At 51.3% G+C, this 21,041-nt stretch overlaps 1 protein-coding gene, 1 non-coding gene and 1 pseudogene across 2 annotated transcripts; all 3 read right to left on the bottom strand.

Moving 5' to 3' along the window:
• Nucleotides 1-2,203: 2,203 nt before the first annotated feature.
• Nucleotides 2,204-19,270, bottom strand: LOC128937672 (hydrocephalus-inducing protein homolog). The gene is made up of 4 exons (XM_054277464.1): nt 18,235-19,270; nt 15,795-15,894; nt 13,108-13,331; nt 2,204-2,687 (listed from the first exon to the last, which is right to left on the bottom strand). The coding sequence occupies exons 2-4, from the start codon at nt 15,822-15,824 to the stop codon at nt 2,675-2,677; spliced, it is 267 nt and encodes an 88-aa protein (XP_054133439.1). The 5' UTR covers nt 15,825-15,894; nt 18,235-19,270; the 3' UTR covers nt 2,204-2,674.
• On the bottom strand, nt 3,983-11,941 carry LOC128937698 (28S ribosomal RNA; annotated as a pseudogene).
• Nucleotides 12,837-12,989, bottom strand: LOC128937709 (5.8S ribosomal RNA). The gene has a single exon (XR_008483068.1). It is a non-coding gene; the product is annotated as a 5.8S ribosomal RNA (ribosomal RNA).
• Nucleotides 19,271-21,041: the final 1,771 nt, after the last annotated feature.

Here is a 21,041-nt window from a genome sequence, read left to right as displayed (position 1 = left end):
GGCTGGCCCAGGGGCTGGGCTGGGCTCTGGCAGCTCTGGCAGGGAAGGAGCCCGGGGCCACAGAAGCAGCTCGGGGTGGGACAGCTCCAGCAGCAGAGCCGTGGGCAGGGAGGGAGGGAGGCAGTTCTGAGGGCAGCCCTGCTGCAGGGCAGATGTGGCACCTGCTGGGCCTGCCCTGCAGGGCAGACACTACCCTGAGCAGCACAGCTCTTGTGTCCCCTCGCAGCCAGCACAGCCCTCAGCCCGGGGGCTCAGGGACGTCAGTCCCTCCTGGGCTGGCAGAGGAGCCCCAGAGATGAGGGGCATCTCTGTGGCCATGTGCCCATTCCCTGCTGACCAGGGCCTGAGGGCCACTGTCCTGCCCTGCTGCTGCCTGGCAGGGGCTGGGCAGGGCTGGGCAGGGAAAGGCTTTTCCTCAGGCCCAGCTCTTTCTCTCTCCTTGCCTTGCCCAGGTGCTGCTGGCATTGCTGAGGGGCTCTCTGCAGTGGCAGCTCCAGCTGCAGGGCCAGGCCCAGCCCTTGGGCTCCTCCTGTGCAGGCTGAGCACAGCAATGGGGTGTCCCAGCTCCCTGTGCCCGGGGAGCTGTGGGCAGGGCAGCCTGGGACCCTGGCAATGAGCCCACTCTCCTCAAGCAGTGCCATGGACAGGACCCTTGGTTTGTCCTCAGGATGCCATCCAAGCTGTCAGCTGCCTCCAGGGGACACTGGGGGACAGGAGTGTCCTTGGCCAGCGTGGGGCTGGGACTCTGAGAAAGGCTAAACCAGTTTGCTCTGCTGTGGGTCCCTCTGCTCTCAGTTGCGTCAGGCTGATTTCCAGGGGAACACAGGGACTGCCCTGGATTGCAGAAAAGGGCAGCTGGGGACAGATGGAGTGACAGAGCAGCTCCCCTACCCCTTCACTGAGTTCCGGCCACTGCTCTTGCCTTGCACAGCTGTCTCTGCTCTCCCTGGGCGCAGCAGGAAACCCTCTCAAACTGCCTTTGGCCATCACCCTCCCTTAGTCCTGGGACAGGAGATGCTGCTGAGCTCCTCAGCCTCAGAAGCTGCTTGAGCTGATGGAATCCTACCCCAGGACTTGCCCCTGTCCCTATTCCATGACCCCACTGCTGCAGAGCAGAGCTGACCCCTTGGTGTCCATGGGCAGAGCCCCTGCTCATCACAGCAATGGGGCCAGATCCCAGCAAAATTCCAGGCACGGGGCTGAAGGAAGAGCTCTGAGAAAAGGAAAACTGGGGGGCACAGAGCAACAGGGGCAGGGCTGGGAGAAAGGGCTTGGACAGAGCTCAGCAAAGTCTGCCCTGACTTGTCACTGTCTCCCCTTTGAACAGCTCCCCATGACCCACTGTCTCTCAGCTGGTATTGGCATTAATTGTTGCAATAAAGGTAGTGTATTGGGATGGCCCCAGATTTGCCAGGCTCCACAACATTTGCCCTGTGCACCTGACCTTGTTGGGGTCATTATCATGCTGTCCATCCCTCCCAAAGAGTGCCTCCAATACTGCCACTTCTCTCAGCTGTTGGATCCCATCCTCAAGAGTCTTCCAGCACATTCTATGGTGCTGCTCCTGCATTCTCTCCCTGTGAACAGACCTCTCTCTGACACTTATTAAAAGCCCTGGCTCCCTTACAAAAATCTGATTGATACCTGAGTGCTGGGTCAAGCGTCTCAAATTCCTTGCCTCACCACCATCCAGCTGGACACCTGTACCCATAAGATCCCAGACTCAGAGTAACCAGGTTGTATAAGCCTCACGTCCCTGTCGTACAATGTCTTTGTGCAGATTACAGAGACTTTTGTACATCAGGGACTCAGTGATGATCTCAACCATTGGCTCCCCTGTGAGTTGTGAGGGCCCTCCATTCTTATCCTTGTCTGGGCGCTCTGATTTCATCTTAGACCTCCTCGTTTCCACAGGGGCAACTGCTGCTGGCTGTGACTGCCTCTGCAGTTCAGCTGGAACCTGGACAGTTGTAACATCTGTGGGTTCTGCTGCTGCACCATCAGACTCTCCCTCTTTGAGGCAGGGGGAGGTCTCCTCACAAGCTGGGGAAGTGTATTCCTTCAGCATCTGGCCCATCTCACACATCTCCTTCACCAGACCCCCCATCCAATCTGGGTGGTTCATTTCTGAGGTGGGCTGTGGGGCAGGGTCAGGCTCTGGGGTGTTGAAGATTTTTTGCAGGTTGAGGAGTTCTTGCTAGACAATGGCCATATTCAGCCGATGCACAATCCAGCCTGCTTGTACTAGTGGACAATGAACATATTCACAAACGATGGATAATGGACATATTAAGAAATGGGGTCAGTATATCCTTGAGAAAGATACAAGAAGAAGAGTCCTCAGGACTCAGCAAGTTTGTCAGCAAGCTTGGGAGAGTGAGAAAAAAGAGAAAGCAGTGGGTGGGCCAGACCACAGCAAGATGCACGAAAAATTAGATGATCCAATCAGCATTTTAATTTAGATGTGTAAACAGCTAGGATTAACCAATCATGTATTAGCTAGAGACGCGTGGGCAGTAGAAACTTATTATAAATCTAGTCTTTTTAGGGATAAAAAATTTGGCTTCACTGGATCATACTGGTCATGGTGTGATGTCCCTGAACCTCTGCACCTCATAACTGGGCTCCTGGAAGTCTTCATCTATGTCACATTCCGTGGGTTTTTATTTACTCCTTATTTGTCCATCCTGTAGAAAAGGATTGGCGTTAGTGGGAAACTGACATTGCTTGTTTGAAGGGGAGCCCACTCATCCTGCCTGAGGATAATGAACTCCTCTGTTTTAAAGTCTCTTTTTGAGGGTCTCTTCTTGGGTCTTCTACAGGTTGGTTTTTGGTTTCCTGTCCTCCAGGCTGTCCTGGCCTGTGCTGGGGAAAGCCCACTGCAGGGACATCTGTGCCCCCTGTGATCCCAGGGTCCTGGGCATCTGCATGGGGATGGGCAACATAACAAAGGACTGTCTGGAGGCCTTTAGAAATGGGAATTTATGGACAGGTGGGACTGCTCAATCTGACTGCACCACGCCCTTACCTCTGGATCTTCTTCCTGCTTGGCAGGATTCCGTTTCCAGGTAGTGTGGGCAAGGACTGGCACTCACCTGCACAGAAAGGCTTCTGCCTTTTGTCCCTGTAGCTAAACCCAGGGTGAGAGTCCTCCTTTAGTGCTCAAAGAAAGGAAAGGAAATCCCAGAAGGGATGTGCTCTGTCTTTGAAACCATTACCAATTGTGAGGAACACCCCTGCTAAAGTAGGATGTGTCCCTGATCAAAGAAGGTCACCCTTCTGACCAAACTGATCCCAGCCCAAAGGCCAGGCCTTCTGCTGTGCTCTGGAAGGGGTTCTGCAGGCAACGTGCTCAGGGGAGAGACCTCCACTGGCCTCACTTCTCTCAGGGACAACACATCCCATCCCATCCCATCCCAAGGGTTCCCAAGGATGGCCACAGACAAGAGGAATGGGATCCAGCACACTTAGCGACTGCATAAAATATCAGGTTTAGGACTTTCCCAACCAGACAGTCATGATCCACATATCCTGAACATGAAGTAGATATGAAAATAAAATAAAAAAGAAAACCAGGATATTTAACAAGGACCTTTCCCCAAGGAACTCCAGGACTGCACTGAGCAGGTTCTGGGGCAGAACACATCCCACAGCTGGCCCAGGAGCCCCACAGCAGTGCTGGGTGGTTCCTGACCCTCAGGCCCACTGAGGCTCTCCTGGGCCAGGGAGCTGCCTCAGCTGCCACAGCACCCAGGCACCACACAGGTGCCTCAGTCCCACCAGAGCATAGCCACCCACGAGAGGGTGAGACTCTTCTGCCACACACCAGGAGTGGAGAGGAACCTCCCAGGCCCCTTCACTGTCCTTTGGCACATTCATTTCAGCCTGACCCTCAAAGCCCTGCTCAGCAACATCCCCCACTAGAGTAGGATGTGTCCCTGGTCAAAGGAGGTCAGCCCTCTGACCAAACTGATCCCAGCCCAATGGTCAGGCCTTCTGCTGGGCTCTGGAAGGGGTTCTGCAGGCAATGTGTTCAGGGGAGAGATCTCCATTGGCCTCACTTCTCTAAGGGATAACACATCCTATCCCATCCCAAGGGTTCCCAGGATTACTATTGCAACAACACATCATCAGAAGGGTAAAACTAACCTGTTTCATGACAGTCTAAACCAAGCTCAGATTCCCTATTAGTGGGCGAACAATCCAACGCTTGGTGAATTCTGCTTCACAATGATAGGAAGAGCCGACATCGAAGGATCAAAAAGCGATGTCGCTATGAACGCTTGGCCGCCACAAGCCAGTTATTCCTGTGGTAACTTTTCTGACACCTCCTGCTTAAAATCCAAAAAAGCCAGAAGGATCGTGAGGCCCGCTTTCCTGGTCTGTATTCGTACTGAAAATCAAGATCAAGTGAGCTTTTGCCCTTCTGCTCCACGGGAGGTTTCCGTCCTTCCTGAGCTCGCCTTAGGACACCTGTGTTACGCTTTGACAGGTGTACCGCCCCAGTCAAACTCCCCACCTGCCGCTGTCCCCAGAGCGGGTCGTGGCCGGCGCGTGCCGGCCGCTTGGCACCAGAAGCAAGAGCCCCCCTCGGGGCTCGCCCCCCCTGCCTCACCAGGTAAGTGATCAGAGTAGTGAAAACGATCAGAGTAGTGTTATTTCACTGATGGCCAGGATGCTGGCGGGCGGGTCGCCCCGCACCGCCGAGCGTGCGCCCGGCTTCCCACTTATTCTACACCTCTCATGTCTCTTCACAGCGCCAGACTAGAGTCAAACTCAACAGGGTCTTCTTTCCCCGCTGATTCCGCCAAGCCCGTTCCCTTGGCTGTGGTTTCACTGGATAGTAGGTAGGGACAGTGCGAATCTTGTTCATCCATTCATGTGCATCACTAATTAGATGACAAGGCATTTGGCTATTTAATAAACACATACAAATTGTATATGTTCCTTTTCCGGGTTAAGTAAGGTGGCCCGTCCACCTGAATGACCAAATTGGAATTTATCGCCCAAAATGGGCTAGACGCGGTTATGACGGATGAACCCCTCCCACCCAAAAACCAATTCCACTGTCCAGCGAACCTGTCGAGGGGAGAGGCCTAGTTTATTTACCAAGTATTTACACAGATATAATTGATCTAGCTTTGCTAACGAATATATATACAATGTCAACGGAGGTGAAGAGTACTTTGGATGCTAGGGCCCACATGGTTCTCTCTAGCCTCGTTTTAGAGAGACCAAGGGCGGTCAGCAACTCAGTATTATTGCCAAACCATTTGGTACGGGCTCCCATGGGGAAGCCAACATATTCAATGTCATCAGCATTGGTCAGTTGTTGAATTTGTGTATGAAGGCGCTGATATTTTTTGGTCTTCTCCAAGGCGGCCTCACTCAATGAGACATCACAGTGCTCATACCTCACAGTCACATTGACCACAACCGCCTTAGAACCTTTGACAAAGATTAAATCCGGTTTAAATAGTTCATTTACATAATCCCTCAGGTGTGGCTCCTCAAAAATTGTCCAACACTCCCTCTTAGCCTCCTCGCTAAGGGTCTCACAGATGGCGTTGTGTCTCTTAATCCTGGCATCTTGAGTGATGGCACAGTTTCTGACAATGTGGGCTGTGGTCTCAAATCTAGCTCCACAATATCTACATGATTGAACAACATTCTCTTGCTTACCCCTAGCCAGGAATTCTCTTGTTGGGTAGACATGCGCTCTGAGTTGTAGGGCTGTGATTAGTTTACAGTGAGGTATGCCCTTAAACTGCCTTATCCAGGCATTACTGATCTCATCATTCTCAAAATGCTCAATCCCATGGCCCTGGGCAACCAGATGGGTCCATTTATGAAATTCTCGTTTCCTCCAGTTACAAGGTCTTGGGTAACGAATCTTAGGGATGGGTGCTTCCCATTCCAGCCAGGTTCCATCGTCGCCCCCCAACTCTACCAATGGTAAAGGCTCCCAAATTGATGGGATGGACTCTTGTGTCCCCCCTGCTTTCAACCACAATTTTTCAAATAACCGTTCCAGATATACTTCCTTTAGATACTTCACAAGAGTCTCATCCGAAGACTGGGCTAATCTATGGAGTCTTCGCGCCTGAATACTTGGAATGAGCGCCGCTAACTTGATGAGGTCTAAACCGCCATCTTTAAAACTTGAATACAAGACCGCATCACATGTACTTGGGGGAAGATGAAGCCATTCCTTAACCGTGTTACGAATTACTTGGTCAAGGGATTCAAGTAGGCCCACCTTGACTTCGGTATGGTCAGCCAGATATATCAGTCTCGGGATGGTATAGGTCCTGAGTATATCGACTTTCTGAAGAGGTTTTAAGGGCGAACGACCAATCCGATGAAGCCAATCCATGAGCTTCTCTGATAGTCTAGGATCTGCAAAGCCAGTCCAGGGGTCAACCCATGTGCTGATGTACCTTTCTGAGCTCCCTGGGTCGATCATGTTAAGGGGGGATCCATTAATCACCCACGTGGGACAATCATTGATAGTATACGAGTCCCTTGTAGGCTTGATGTAAAAGCCATGACATTTTCCCCCCTGCGTACTGAGGCCAGTAAGATTGCAAAAGGCCTCCATAATTTTGATGTTATGACACATGCCTTCCCAAGAGTCACTCAGCAGCACCAAGTCATGGGCAAATGCCATGGCCGTAAATTTCCAGCCCTCATGATGGAAAACCTCACCTTCATTCTCGAGTTTATATAGAAGGTGGTGCATCGCTAAAATTGAGCAGCAAAGGTGACATGGGGTCGCCTTGCTTGACACCTGAGCTTGACACCTGAATGTATATGGGGTCTGTCCTTTCTCTTCCCATGGAAATGCACGTCTTAACATCATGATACATTTCCCTCACCAACTCTATCATGTGTGGATCCACCCCTCTCTGGACCAGACCCTGAAATATATGCTGATGACAGACGGTATCAAATGTCTTAGCAATGTCCACGAACACAACCCCCAGATGTTTATGCTCTCACTTAGCTGCTCCACCACAAGCTGTAACAACTTGAGGTTTTCGGCACAACCTGATGCGCAAATGAAACCCCGTTGCCAGGGGTTGATGGGACATGCTTTGGACAGCCTCACAGTAGCGATCCTGGAAAACAGCCTAATCACCACTGAACCAATAGTAATAGGCCTCCAGTTATTGATATCACCAAGCTTCTCTGCATCCGAAGACTCGGGTATCAAGACTGTCCTGCAGTCCCGCAGCGCATCTGGAACAGTACCGGTGATAAGCCAGAGGTTGAAGATCTCAGTCATCTGGGAAAACTTTGGGCCTTTTGCAATAATCTGACTCAAAGTGATCCCATCTGGCCCGGGAGCAGAGGTTTTACACATCTCTCTCATGTTCTTATCAATCTCTTTTCCAGTAATTAGGGCCTCGAATGTGGTGTTAGCCGCCTCCTTATATGGAGGGAAATTCAGTAGGCCACCAAATATACCAGATGTATCCCACCTTCTTTTAAAGTGATCGTGGAGAACACTTGATGGTAATTGGCACTGAGAGGCTTCCGTGCTGTCCAGGATGATGCATGAGGCGCCTTCTATGTAACTCGTACAGCAGTTGGAACCTCAAGAATTATCCCCTCTTAATAGCTCTTTTGCGCATCCAATTTGATGGAGTTTTGGATGCTTTTTGGCCACGGGAGGCCTGCGTCTTTTGACCCTTGATAGATTTAGTTTGACTAGGCACACCCAGAATACCAAGAAACTCCTTATAAACATCATTCATCACCCGACCTGGATCTTGCCCATCAAGAACTTTCTTGAAGGCTTCCTGATACATGGTCCATTTGCCAAACGATAATCCCGCTTTGATGACTTTCTGGAATTGGAGCTTTAACTGTCCCTCCTTGGGCACCTTAGCAGACCCGGGAGGATGTTCAATTCCAGTGGCACCTACTAGTCCTTCATGACCTTTCACGGAGGGAGGCTTTTTATCACTAATCTGCTTTGCCATTTTAGTTGGAATATGCTCCGCTATAAGTTGGTTGATATTCCTCTTACTGGCAAACTCGTCCACCAATTGTACCGGAAGAGCCTCTTCCTCCTCAGTCCATACCCGTTTGTGGGCCCCTCAGGCCAATGACTCTTTGGGATGAGAAGCAACAATCCGCTCCACATTTCGCACAAGACGATGTCTTATTCTCTTGTGCAGACCCAGGCCAATCTTAGTAGCGAACCCACGTTGGCACACCTCACAGACCCATTCCCCAGTGGGAGCCACACACACCACCCCCTTGCAGCACGGGATGTGACAGGAGATACTGTGGTATTTTAGATTTTGTTTACCACATTTTGAACACCTGAAAATGATCTTTCTCTGCCCGTGTGTCCTTTTGAGATGGTCAATCAGCCCCAACATCCTAGTAAACCAGGTCTCACAACAAGGACAAGATGGTTGTTTGTCAGGCATGGACACGACAGGTGTTTGTGGCTTTGTACCATCACCTTCAGACCTGTGAGGAGCCTCGGGTGTTTTGGGCTCTTCACTACCTCCCATCGCGCTCTCAGCCTCAGGTGTTTTGGGCTCTTCGGTACCTCCCACCGCACTCTCAGCCTCATCCTGGGCCATCCCCATAGGGGAGATCTCATAGGGCTCAGGGAGTTGCCCCAAACCCTACCAAACATCCACATGATGTACACCATCTTCTTTAACAATTTTGGAGTTAAAAAACTCCAAACTTGCAAGATCGAATCCCTCTTCCCTGGGCACAGAGGGCATAGATGGTAATTTGGCATCAATGACCCTTAGATCTAATGGGTCAGTCTGAGTGGTAGTCGAGATATAACGCAAAGCCATTTTGTCAGTCCGGTAAGCAATAAAGTGACAAGTCCAAGTGAGGGTAGAAGCATATAGTAGCTGACCCTCTCTCAAACTACCAACTGTGTCAACAACAGCCCGTGGACAAGGCTCTTTGCAACAGCGAACTAACTGTGCCAACCTTTTTGTTTCAGCGATTTGTGAAACTATTGTTGGGTGGTGAGTCCAACAATAGGGAGGGCTGATATGTGCCCTCTCTCACACTGGGGCAGAAGTCGACTCAGTTACCACGAGGGTATCTGGCAGGACCACGAGGAGGTGCGACTTCCGCGACTATGCCCAGTTAGTAAATATAGTTACTCCCCACTGTTTACCCGCGCTTCATTGAATTTCTTGACTTGGACATTCAGAGCACTGGGCAGAAATCACATCGCATCAACACCCGCCTCGGGCCTTCACAATGCTTTGTTTTAATTAAGCAGTCGGATTCCCCTGGTCCGCACCAGTTCAAAGCCGGCTGCTAGGCACTGACTGAGGTGGGGCGCTGGCCCGGGGACCCTCCCCCAGGGACCCTCTCCCGCACAAACCGCTCAGCCGACGCCGGCTACAGCTGCACGCGTGCTGGCCACACACCGTGGGAACCCCACCGGCAGGAACCTCTGGGGCGGCGGCGTGTAACGATGACGGCCGCCGCTGGGGCGCCGGCTGCGGCAAGGCAGAGGGCGGGCGGAGCGGGGGGCAGGCGGAGCGGGGGGCGGGCGGCGCCCGCCACAGCCGGGGCGATCCACAGGAAGGACCCGGTGTGTGTCCATAGTCGCCACCGTGCACGTGCACGCCCCAGCGCCCGGGCGGGTCGTGCGGAGTGCACTCACCTGCGCGTGGCACCTCGTCCAGCTGCGGCACGCACCCAGCCCCGCTTCGCGCCCCAGCCCGACCAACCCAGCCCTTAGAGCCAATCCTTATCCCAAAGCTACGGATCCGGCTTGCCGACTTCCCTTACCTACATTGTTCCAACATGCCAGAGGCTGTTCACCTTGGAGACCTGCTGCGGATATGGGTACGGCCCGGTGTGAGACTTACACCCTCTCCCCCGGATTTTCATGGGCCAATGAGAGCTCACCGGATGCCGCTGGAACCGCGACACTTTCCAAGGTGAGGGCCCCTCTCTCGGGACGAATCCATTCCAAGGCGCCCAGCCCTTCACAAAGAAAAGAGAACTCTCCCCGAGGCTCCCACCAGCTTCTCTGGGATCGGTTGCGTCACCGCACTGGGTGCTTCGTGGTGCCCGTCTGCGCCACTCCGGATTCGGGGATCTGAACCTGACTCCCTTTCGATCAGCTGAGGGCAACAAAGGCCATCGCCCGCCCTTTTGGAATGGCGCTCACCTATCGCTTAGGACCGACTGACCCATGTTCAACTGCTGTTCACATGGAACCCTGCTCCACTTCGGCCTTCAAAGCTCTCATTTGAATATTTGCTACTACCACCAAGATCTGCACCTGTGGCGGCTCCACCCAGGCCCATGCCCCAGGCTTTGAGGCGCACCGCAGTGGCCCTCCTACTCGTCGCGGCCTAGCCCCCGCGGGCATCGCACTGCTGGTGACGGCTGCGTATGGGCCCGATGCTCCAGTGCCATCCATTTTCAGGGCCAGTTGATTCGGCAGGTGAGTTGCTACACACTCCTTAGCGCATTCCGACTTCCATGGCCACTGTCCTGCTGTCTGGATCAACCAACACCTTTTCTGGGCTCTGATGAGTGTCAGCATCGGGCGCCTTAACTCGGCGTTCGGTTCATCCTGCAGCACCAGTTCTGCTTACCAGAAGTGGCCCACTGAGCACTCACATTCCATGGCACGGCTCCACGCCAGCGAGCCGGCCCCCTTACCCATTGAAAGTTTGAGAATAGGTTGAGATTGTTTCAGCTCCAAGGCCTCTAATCATTCGCTTTACCAGGTGAAACTGCCCATTGACGAGTGCCAGCTATCCTGAGGGAAACTTCGGAGGGAACCAGCTACTAGATGGTTCGATTAGTCTTTCGCCCCTAGACCTGGGTCGGACGACTGATTTGCACGTCAGGACCGCTACGGACCTCCACCAGAGTTTCCTCTGGCTTTGCTGTGCCCAGGCATAGTTCACCATCTTTCGGGTCCTAGCACGGACGCTCACGCTCCACCTCCCCGGCCCCGCGAGGGGGCGGCGGGCGAGACGGGCTGGTGGTGTGCCCGGGGCTGCCAGGCGCTACACGCGCCCCGGGATCCCACCTCAGCCGGCGTGTGCCAGCCCTCACCTTCATTGCGCCGTGGGCTTTCGACAACGGCCCCTGACTCATGCATATGCTAGACTCCTTGGTCAGTGTTTCAAGATGGGTCGGGTGGGTAGTCAACATCGCCGCGGACCCCGGGCGCCCCATCGCAGCCTGTGAGCCCAGCCCGGCGGCGCCGCGCGGTCGGGGCGCACTGAGGACAGTCCGCCCCCGGTTGACAGCAGTGCTGGGGGCCAGCGGGCCCAGCCCCTGCACCCCTGCGCAAAACGCTGTGCTGTGAGGACGCCTACCCCCCGCGAGGGAAGAAGCGACGCCCCCCGCCATGGCGCCACCGTGGACGGGGCTCGCCCGGACGACGGAGGGAGTTGGAGCCGAGGATCCGCCAAACCTGTGCCAGACGACTGAAACTCGCCAGGTTGAATTCTCCAGGCGGACTGCGCAGGCCCCACCCATTTACCTCTTAACGGTTTCACACCCTCTTGAACTCTCTCTTCAAAGTTCTTTTAGACTTTCCCTTACGATACTTGTTGGCTATCGGTCTCGTGCCAGTATTTAACCTTAGATGAAGTTTACCATCCAGTTTAGGCTGCATTCCCAAGCAACCTGACTCCGAGAAGCCCTGGGCCCGGCGCGCCGGGGGGCCGCTACTGGCCTCACACCGTCTGCGGGCTGCAGCCTCGATCACAAGGACTTGGGTCCCCCGAGAGCGCCGCCCGGGAGGGGGGCTTCTGTACGTCGCATGTCCCATGCCCCACTGCGGGGGGAGATTCAGCCCTGGGCTTTTCCCTCTTTGCTCACCGTTACTGATGGAATCCTTGTTAGTTTCTTTTCCTTTGCTGACTAATTTGCTTAAATTCAGCGGGTCTCCATGTCTGATCTGAGGTTGCAAGGCCAAAGCTTGGCCACACCTCCCGGCCCATGCTGCTCCTAAAGAAGCGGCATGCCAACAGGCCAACAGCCAGCCAGCTTCTCCCACCTACTACTCTCACCTCCCTCCCCACTGGCTCCTACGCGCCAGGGGAAAACAAAGCCAGAGGGAGAAAAGCAGAGACAGACTGCCCCATCCCAGAGACAAGAACCAAAAAGGGAGTATGGCAGAGACAGCCCTGATGGGGGACCAGCTGAGTGGCGGCACGTGATGGCCTTGGTGGAGAGAGAGAGAAAAGCCATGGTGCTATTTGCACCCCGAGACCGCGACAGAAGAGGAGGAGGGCAGGTGAAGGGAGGAGGGGGTCGGAACATCTGTCCCCGGCGCTCTCGCCTCACGCGCACACGCGGCAGCACAGCACAGTACCCCCGTGGTACCCACCCGCAGACAGCCGCCTGCGTGGCTGGGAGGCTATGGGTGAGGCCTGCACCTCATCTCCCTCTTGCCCTCTCTGTTCTCTCGGCCCACGACTTTTTCAACGCTGTCTCTCACTCTCCTCAGCTGCCACCACCACCATACCGCGGCATGGGTGCTGCAAGGACAAACTCTGCCTCAGTGGCTCACTCTAGGAGTGGGGAGCTATGGATCAGTCCCTGAGTCTGCATATAGGGGGATGAAGGCCCTGCACGGCAACAATGACGATGACAGCCACGACGATGATGACGCCTGCTGGGTCACAGGAAAAAAATTGAGGCCACCAAGGGAAACGCATCTCTTGCCAAACCCCTGACTGCCTTCCCTCTGGGCACCAGCGACCCAGCATCGTCTCCGCCGCTGACCACAGTCAACTGGCCTGCGAGGCGACGCCAGCCACACCACCGTGGTGGCTCCCGGACAGCGACTGATCGTCAAGAAATGCTCAGACGGGTGTAGCCCTGGGAGGAACCCAGGGCCGCAAGTGCATTCAAAGTGTGGATGACCAATGTGTCCTGCAATTCATATTAATTCTTGCAGCTAGCTGCATTCTTCATTAACGCATGAGCCCAGTGATCCACCACTAAGAGCTGTCTGGCTTTTGGCACCGATCCCGCACACATGGAGGGGCTGGGACCGCTCACATGAAGCGGCCCCTTTCTCTTGTGCTGAGGACGTGCAGGCGCATGCCTGGCTTTGACCATCCTTACTTGATAGTCAGGATTGCAGACATAGGAGATCCAGCCACACTGAACTGGATTTCTTCCTCAAACCTCCACACTGTGGTGGCACTGAAGGAGATCTGAGCAGTCTGGGTCCCACCTGGTGCAACGATGTCCTCCTTGGGCGCAAACTTGAAGCAGAAGCCCATGTTTGCAGTTAAAGGGCTATAGGTGAAGGGAGCATCAATAGCTCCTAGGTTAATCAGTTTCACCTGCAGCAGCAAGAAAGCAAAATGGAAATATATGTGGAATCTTCCCTTCTTGTGAGTTACTGTCTAATGATGCAATTAATACCCAGAAATAGCAGACAATGCTATGAATGGCAAAAAAATACAACAGGACAAGTTCTGCCTTGAAGTTTTCATGCAAAGCAGTGGCAACTCCACAGAACTGGAGTCCACAACCCTGGGGTTATCCCATGGACACAGAGCAGTGCCCCTCTGGTCAGCATCACCAAGTTCATTCAGACCTGGCCCTGAGAGCAACGTGGGCTGATTGCAGCTGCGTAGGGAATCACCCCAGAGCTGCTGCTGCCCCACTGAGCACAGCTCCAACACCACCATCTACTCATTCACCTTTTCTCATGTCATGAAAACAATACATTGATTATGAGACATCAGCATCAAAATGTATAGACAGCATCATCTTTTGGTAAGAAAACTCAGCATGTCTTTGCCTCCCACAGCCAAGCTTTTGGAAGTGTCTGGCATGATGTAGTGCCTCATTTTCTACCTCTTTCAGCTGCTCTCTCTTTGGTTTTTTTTACAAACTTGACACTATTGGGAAGGAGGCAAATAGGTAGAAAAATGCTTTGCTTTATTCCCAGGAACACTTTTCTCTTTCTAGAGCCAGAGATGCACCAAGGCTGAAGTGTGGTGAGGGACTGGTCAGCAAGGGAAAGAACTCCCAAGCCCTTTGCAAGGGCCAGCACTGAGCCAGGAGGCTGGATGGCTTTCCTGTGACTTGCAGCAATAAGCAGGAGACACTTGACTGGAAGCTGTCTGCAGTGGACTGAAGATCAAAGGCAGCCAGTTTCTTCCAGCTGCTTCTGAACAGCCCAGTCCAAAGGTGCCTTGTGTCTGGAACAGCCACAAAAGCCTCTGAACATCCCTTTTTGACCCAGGCTTCGTTTCATATGCCAAGGGGTTGTTTTGCAGCAAGCCTCCCAGCTGATTCCCAAGGAAGGAACTGGGTCTTCGTGAACAACAGACACACCTTTCAGACCCTCCCAGATTTCACCAGTAGATCAAATATTCCCTGCTCACAACTGCCCAGGTTGGCAGCAATTCTACACTTCCACCAGGCTTGCTCCTCCCTCAGGAGCCATCAGGATCCACCCCAAGCCCTGCTGCTCACCTCATAGACGTGGGGGGTGTCAATAGAAATGTTCGCAAGGTTCAGAGTAGGAGAGCTGAATTCTTCCAAGGGTCCTTGGCCTTCCCCTGAGAGGTGCAGGGGCAGCCTGCTCTCACAGCCTGGGGAGAGATGTCCATTGCAGTACAATCATTCCCTCTGTTATACTCTATTTTCCAGGCTGCCTCAGTGCTAGTCCCTGACTCTGAGCTGGATGCAACCAGCTCCTGATGCTGCAGGAGAGGATATGGACCCTCCTCTTCCCTCAGCCTTGGGGCTGACTTCTAATTTCTAACCCATTCGTTGGGCTGCTTTCCAGTTTCAGCCACCAGTCTGCTGAGTTTAAAACATCTCTGCTGCCTTGTAGTGACAGGCCAAGGAGTTACAGGTATAAATTGAAAGAAAGGAAATTTAGCTTAGATATTAGGAACAAATTTTTTACTCTGAGGGTGGTGAGACACTGGAGCAGGTTCCCCAGGGCTGTTGTGGAGGTTCCAGCCCTGAAACAGTTCCAAGCCAGGCTAGATGGGGCTTGGAGCTACCAGCTCTAGGGGGAGGTGTCCCTGCCCAGAGGCCTTTAAGGTCCATTCCATCCTTAACATACTCTGGTTCTATGCTTTCCTTCCCATGCACTTAGAGGAGCTTTGAAATCATTCAGTGAAGGCACAGAGCTCATAAAGAGTTTGGCAATTGCCAAACTACCTGGTCCAGGAGCACAGGACTTTGTTGCCAAAGTCCCCAACTCCTGACACTCAGCACTGTGTTCTGTTTCCACAGACAGAGCTGCAAGGGGTCAATTCCCACAAAGGGAGAGAGGCAGGTGCTGGCCAAGGCTGCTCCTTCTACCAACACCCTGGGCTCAGGAGGGCTCAGCCACCTCTGCTCTGCTGCTGTCTGGGCACTGGGAGGTGATCCAGGCTCAGGGAACACATTTCTAACTCAGCTCCTGCTGCCTGATGATGGATCCATGTTAAATGGACCCATCATCCTGGAGGCCAGGGGCCTGCAGGGGCTGAGTGCTTGTTCACTAAAGCTGTTCTGCTCTGCAGCTCTCTGGCCTTTGAGGGAATGCTGGCAAAGCCATGGCATGAAAGCCTCTCCCTGCACTGCCTGGGCTGTTCTGGGATCAGTCAGGCACACACAGCATTCTGAGCCCTGGCCTGGCACAGGAGACTCCCTGGGAGCTGCAGGGCCAGGAGGGATGTGCCAGCACTGCCCTGCTGACCAGGGACTCTTCCCAGCACTTCCATGGGAGCCCCGTGGGCTCAGGCTTGCACCATGGCTTCGCTGAGGGGGAGAGAAGCAGGGCAAAGGAGCTGTACCTGAGATGCTGCAGTAAGCCACACTTCCATTCTGCAGTGCTTCCAGGGGTTTGAAGGTCACCTTGAATTTGGCCAAACAAATCGGCCCAATTTCTCCCTCCTACAGCAGAAAGAGACAGCAAAACATTGCTCTGCAAACTTAACATTTCTTGTTTTCAACCACACTCCTGTAAGCCTCTGTTTAGAGCATTAGTAATGAGTGAACAACACAAGGAGCCCAAGGAAACACTCCAAACCCAGCTCAACACAGCGCTGGAAGCTCTCAATGCTCAGCTGATCAGCTCACACCCTCCACAATATTCCTGCTGCTCTGACACAAGCTCTTGGTCACATCATGCTGCTGTCAGCTACAGTGGGATGCAACTGCCACTGTGCACTGGTGGCTCTTCACAAGAAGAAGAGAATATGATCCCTGTCTTGGGTTGACTATATGATGCTTTTATCCCAAATTGTCTTGTTCTGTTTACGCTGAATAATAAGTTTTGCACCTTTAAGACTTGTTGCAGAGAGTGAAGGGGGGAGAGAAGAAGCAGCAGTTTGTTTTCAGACACTGCACTCACTCCTCCACACTCCTGCTTCTGGACTGCATTGTCTGTGGATGGACAGACAGCGGGACAACGCTTTCCTTTGCTTTTAGTTAATTTAGTTTGCTGAGGTGAAGCCCCAAATCGGATAGCCTTCAAGAAAAAAAATGAGTTAAAACATGGAATGTGAAACATTTGAAGAAAGCTTAGCACTTAGGAAACATATAGGGCAATAAATCGGCTAAGGCATGGAACACCGTGACAGGAAAGAGAGATAGGGATAGGGGAACTGATGGGCTAAGCATGTTCAGAGCCAACTGACCCTAAGAACCTTGCCAAGCCATGGGACCAAGCCAAGTACACCGGGAATTAGCCATATTAGGATAGGAGTTCAAAAGTTTAAGGAGGAAGACTCATCAGGTGACCCCTGCCCACGATGAAGGCAACCGGAACGACCACCAAAATGATCCTCAAAAGAGATGTCTCCGCCCACGCTCCGCCTACACCACGCCTCTTATGAATATGCATGCAAAAACATGATTATGCATGTAATATGACGTAACTTTATATTCAGAACTGTATAAAAGGCTTGCTTTTGTTACAAGATACTCAGAAATCCCTTTTGTGATTTCTCCGACGCGTCGCAATAAAATATCTCCTGTCTATGCTGACTTAAATTGAGTCTCTTAGGCAGTTATTCTCGCCTTTTGGGGCAAAATTCGGCATCAGAGGCAAAGAAGTTCCCTGGACTGTGGGGTTTTTTTCCCTTTTCTTTGGACCTGTTCAAAACTGCTCTGGACTGAACACCAGAAGAGCACCAGCAGCTCCAGCTGTGGCCACTGGGCTGGGCCTGGCCTGCAACATTTCCAGGACCAGAGGGACTGATCAGAGACTGAGTGAGCTGAGCTGCAACCCGGGGAGGGACTTTCTCAGTTTGTCATCTCTTTTGGAGCAGCAAGGAGTTTTATTGATTAATACTGTTTAGGGTTTATTGTTTAATAAACAGGTTTTTTCCACTTCAAGGAGGTCTTTTCTCCAGGACAGGTTGGGGGTAGGGGCCGATTGAATCTGCTTTCCTAGAGGAGCCCCTTTGGGGGTTCTCTCCCAAATTTGCCTGGAACCAGAACCTTGGAAATAAAAATATTAGTTTAACCTGTATTGAAAGAAAGCAGAGGCTGGCATTATTCTAGCGTTTACTCCAAGATGAGAAGGGATGTTGCACTGTGCAGACACCAGGCATTCATTGTCTCTCACAATGCCAGTACTCAGAATCAGGGCTCTGTTTGATACGAGGACGTGGTGGTTTGCTTGCAGAAACAGAAAAGGAAAAGGTTTTCTGTCCCTGTGTGCAGGACAACTCCAAAGGCCCATTTCAACCTTCCACCCTTGTGTCCAGGTTCATAGAGGACACTGGAAGGGACACTCAGAAATAGTGCAAGGTGTGGTTACAGGAGGGGATTGGCATTTCTATGATTAGCCTTAGGCTGAATTCGGCCTCACTTTCCCAGCAAATCATTGCAAGCTTCAGGTCAGAATGCGGCCTGGCAGTGCTCCAACAGCCTCTGCTGAACCTCATGTGTGGGGGGAGCCCCTACCTATAAGAACTGCTCCCTGTGGACACTGCAAGGACACGCACAGAGTGCCCTTGAGCTCAGGCCCTGGCAGCACAGCTTGGCTTTGTCAGGCTCCCAACCCTGCCTTGAGTTTCCAGGGCAGAAATGCTTTTAGCATTTGGCATTTTTAGGCGAGCTCTGCAGGGGCACCAGAAACTCAATGTCTTCCCTCCCAGCACATCGAGCCAGCTGAGGATCTGCCCAGTGACCGCAGCCGGGGGTAGAGTGGGTGGGAGGAGGAAGAGGGGGAGGAGGATGAGGAGGAAGAAGAGGAGGAAAATGAGGTTTTCACCTATCACTTACCATTGGCTCAATTAAAAAAATGTCATCAGAGAACAGCATGGGGTCTTGGTGCAACTTTGCCTTCTCCCCCAGGAGCCTCAGGAGGGCAGTGTGATCTTCACAAGAACCCTTCTCCTTCCCTGTTTCTTTCCCCTCCATTAATTTTTCCAGCCACAGCTTTCTCTGTGTCCGCAGGAATCGACGCTGCCTGCAGCCACAGGAGAGACAAAGCCAGCAGACTGTTTAATAAGCCACAGATTGGCAGAGAGAAGTGTGAGTGCAGGAGAGCAAAGCAACTGGGGAGGAGCAGCAGTGTGAGAGATGAGTAATGTGATGATTTATCAAAAAGCAGGATGCCCCATTGCAGGGAATGATTGGCAGCTGACTCCATTGATTCACAAGGCTGAACAGTTGCTTTATTAAACTATATTATATTACATTGTACTACACTATATTAAAGAAGCATACTATACTACAAAGAATACTAAAAAATACTAAAGAAAACTTGTGACTGTCTCCAGACAGCCAGGACAAAGCTTTTTCCAATTGGCCAAGGAAACAAAACAATCCTCAGCAGAATCCAACTGACAAATCACTTCAGGTAAATAATCTTCGTAACACTTTCCACATGATAGAGATAAGAATTTTTTTCTTGCTTTTCTCTATGCTTCTCCAGGAAAAGAAACCTTCAGAGAGAATTATGTCTCTCCATTCAGAGAATGCGAAAGCCACAATGATTGACTCTCACAATTAACAGACAAATACCATGTATAGAGGTTAAGAAAAATTTTTTTACCCCCGCAGTTGTTATCAAGGGACAGCCAGGGTTGGGATATTTGGGAGGGTCGCCTTGTCACTACAGTGACATCTGACCTCCAATCAAGATTTGAGGAAGTAAACTCCACCACTGGACAGTGTAGAAGGGTTCAATGGACAGAATTTTGGGAGGGGCTAAAGGGTTAAAAGGCAAAACCTCCATTGTGTGGGAGAGCACATGGTGCGGAAAATCCTTTGCTCCTGGCGCCACAATATTTTCTCTATTCAGTCTTCTGTTGTATTTTTGATAAGGTTTAATAAACCTCTCTCAACTTATGAAAAGGGAGTGGCTATTTCTCCCAAGCAGCAGCTCCCCAGCAAGGGCTGACCCCAAGCCATGGGGGTCCCAGATGGATCAGAGGATAACTTGTTGTTCACTGGCCCAGCAGGGAGTTTTACTCCACACCTGCAAGCTCAGGAGAGGTTTCCAGAGGCAGCATCCCTCCAGAGAACCTCCTGGCTCAAAGCCTCTACCACAACTGAGGGAGAATCCACCAGCCACTTCAAGTGGCTTTTCCTACCACTGAGCTGCTGGGGAGGAAGATAAAGGTCATGGAGCAGGACTTCCCTGGGAAGGGGAGACAAAGCTGCGTTGCAGCTACGTGCTACCAGCACTGTAAAAAAGTCACATTATATGATTGGCTTTTCGCATATCTGAAAATAAAACATTGGTCTGTTCTGTTCCAGTCTCTATGCAATATTGCATAGGGAAATGTAAGATAACAACAATTAGAAATCAATCAGATAATGGACATAACCAATGACACATCTGCAATCATACTTATCAATCACTACAACACTGAACTGTCATCCCAGAGTCTGCGATAGCTGATGAACCTTAAAACAACAGAGAACTGGAGAACTCATTTCTGGATTCATGTTTCTCCAAACTCCCTTTGAAATCAGGCTCAGCTATCATACATGGTCAAATTGCCAAGCCAAAAGGACTTGAATACTTTTTGTTGCAGAAAACATCTGGGCTGATTGTCAATCATTCCATTCAAGTAGAGCTAGAACTTGGCCAGAGTTCAATCTCTAATTGATGGACATCACTTAATACATTTTAAAACAAGACTCTTAAAAACAGCAATTATGAATAGGAAACCTTAGGATTAAAGATCAATCAAACCATTAAATAATTGAATCCCTCCAAAACTTCTGTCAGGACAGAAATCCTTCAAACACAGCAAACCTCTTGAATTCTCGGCTGAGGTACTGTATAATAACTGAAGAAATAATAACTGAAGAAAACCACAAAACTGGCAACCTGGATTTAAAGGAAACCTAAAAAACATGAGTAGTTAGAAAACAAAAAGACAAGATTCTGAAGAGACACGTGTCTTGTAGATGATCACACAAAGAGACAGTGAAACACATGAAAGCTGGCTGTAAATATTACAAGACCTTGATAATAATTCTTATAATAAATTCTGAGAATTCTCACGATATAATCAACTTATCAACAGGAAGTGTTTGAAGGGGTTATGACAACTTTTCTAAAGTATTCATATAGCATTAATAACAATCCTTATTTATCAGTATCACCTATAAAATCCAAAAATAACAAAGGTTACAAACTCAATACCAACAAAACTCTGAATCATTGGAGAATCAGCTGGTGACCCCACAGATAGGATCTGATTGATATTTCTCAAATGCTCTGTCTTCAGAGACATTTCATGTAATTGAATCATTACTAATAATTCTATCTCTCTACGGTGGTTTCCCTCCCTGAGAGGCATTTTGCACAACAGAAGATTTCCATTTATATCATATTTGGAATACCTCTGATTTGCACTGGTTTCCCCTTTTTTCTGTATCTTGGGCAAAAACCTAGCTGCTTTCTCACTTTACACTGATTTTGGACAGCTTTTTGACATGTCCATCTTTTGCATCTGAAGCCTGATCATCTGGTAAATGCTGTTTCCGTCACTTCTGTGGGACCGGGCTGTTGAGGAGTTCGGTGCGCCTCACACAACATGCGCTGCAGCCGCGAAAAATCTCCCGCTTGA

Source organism: Melozone crissalis, unplaced genomic scaffold (assembly GCF_028551555.1).
Source record: "Melozone crissalis strain CALT ecotype California unplaced genomic scaffold, PUWL_Pcris_2 ptg000021l_1, whole genome shotgun sequence".
NCBI classification, from domain to species: Eukaryota; Metazoa; Chordata; class Aves; order Passeriformes; family Passerellidae; genus Melozone; species Melozone crissalis.
The sequence above is the reverse complement of the archived record's forward strand: the minus strand, read 5'-3'. Positions and strand labels throughout refer to the sequence as shown.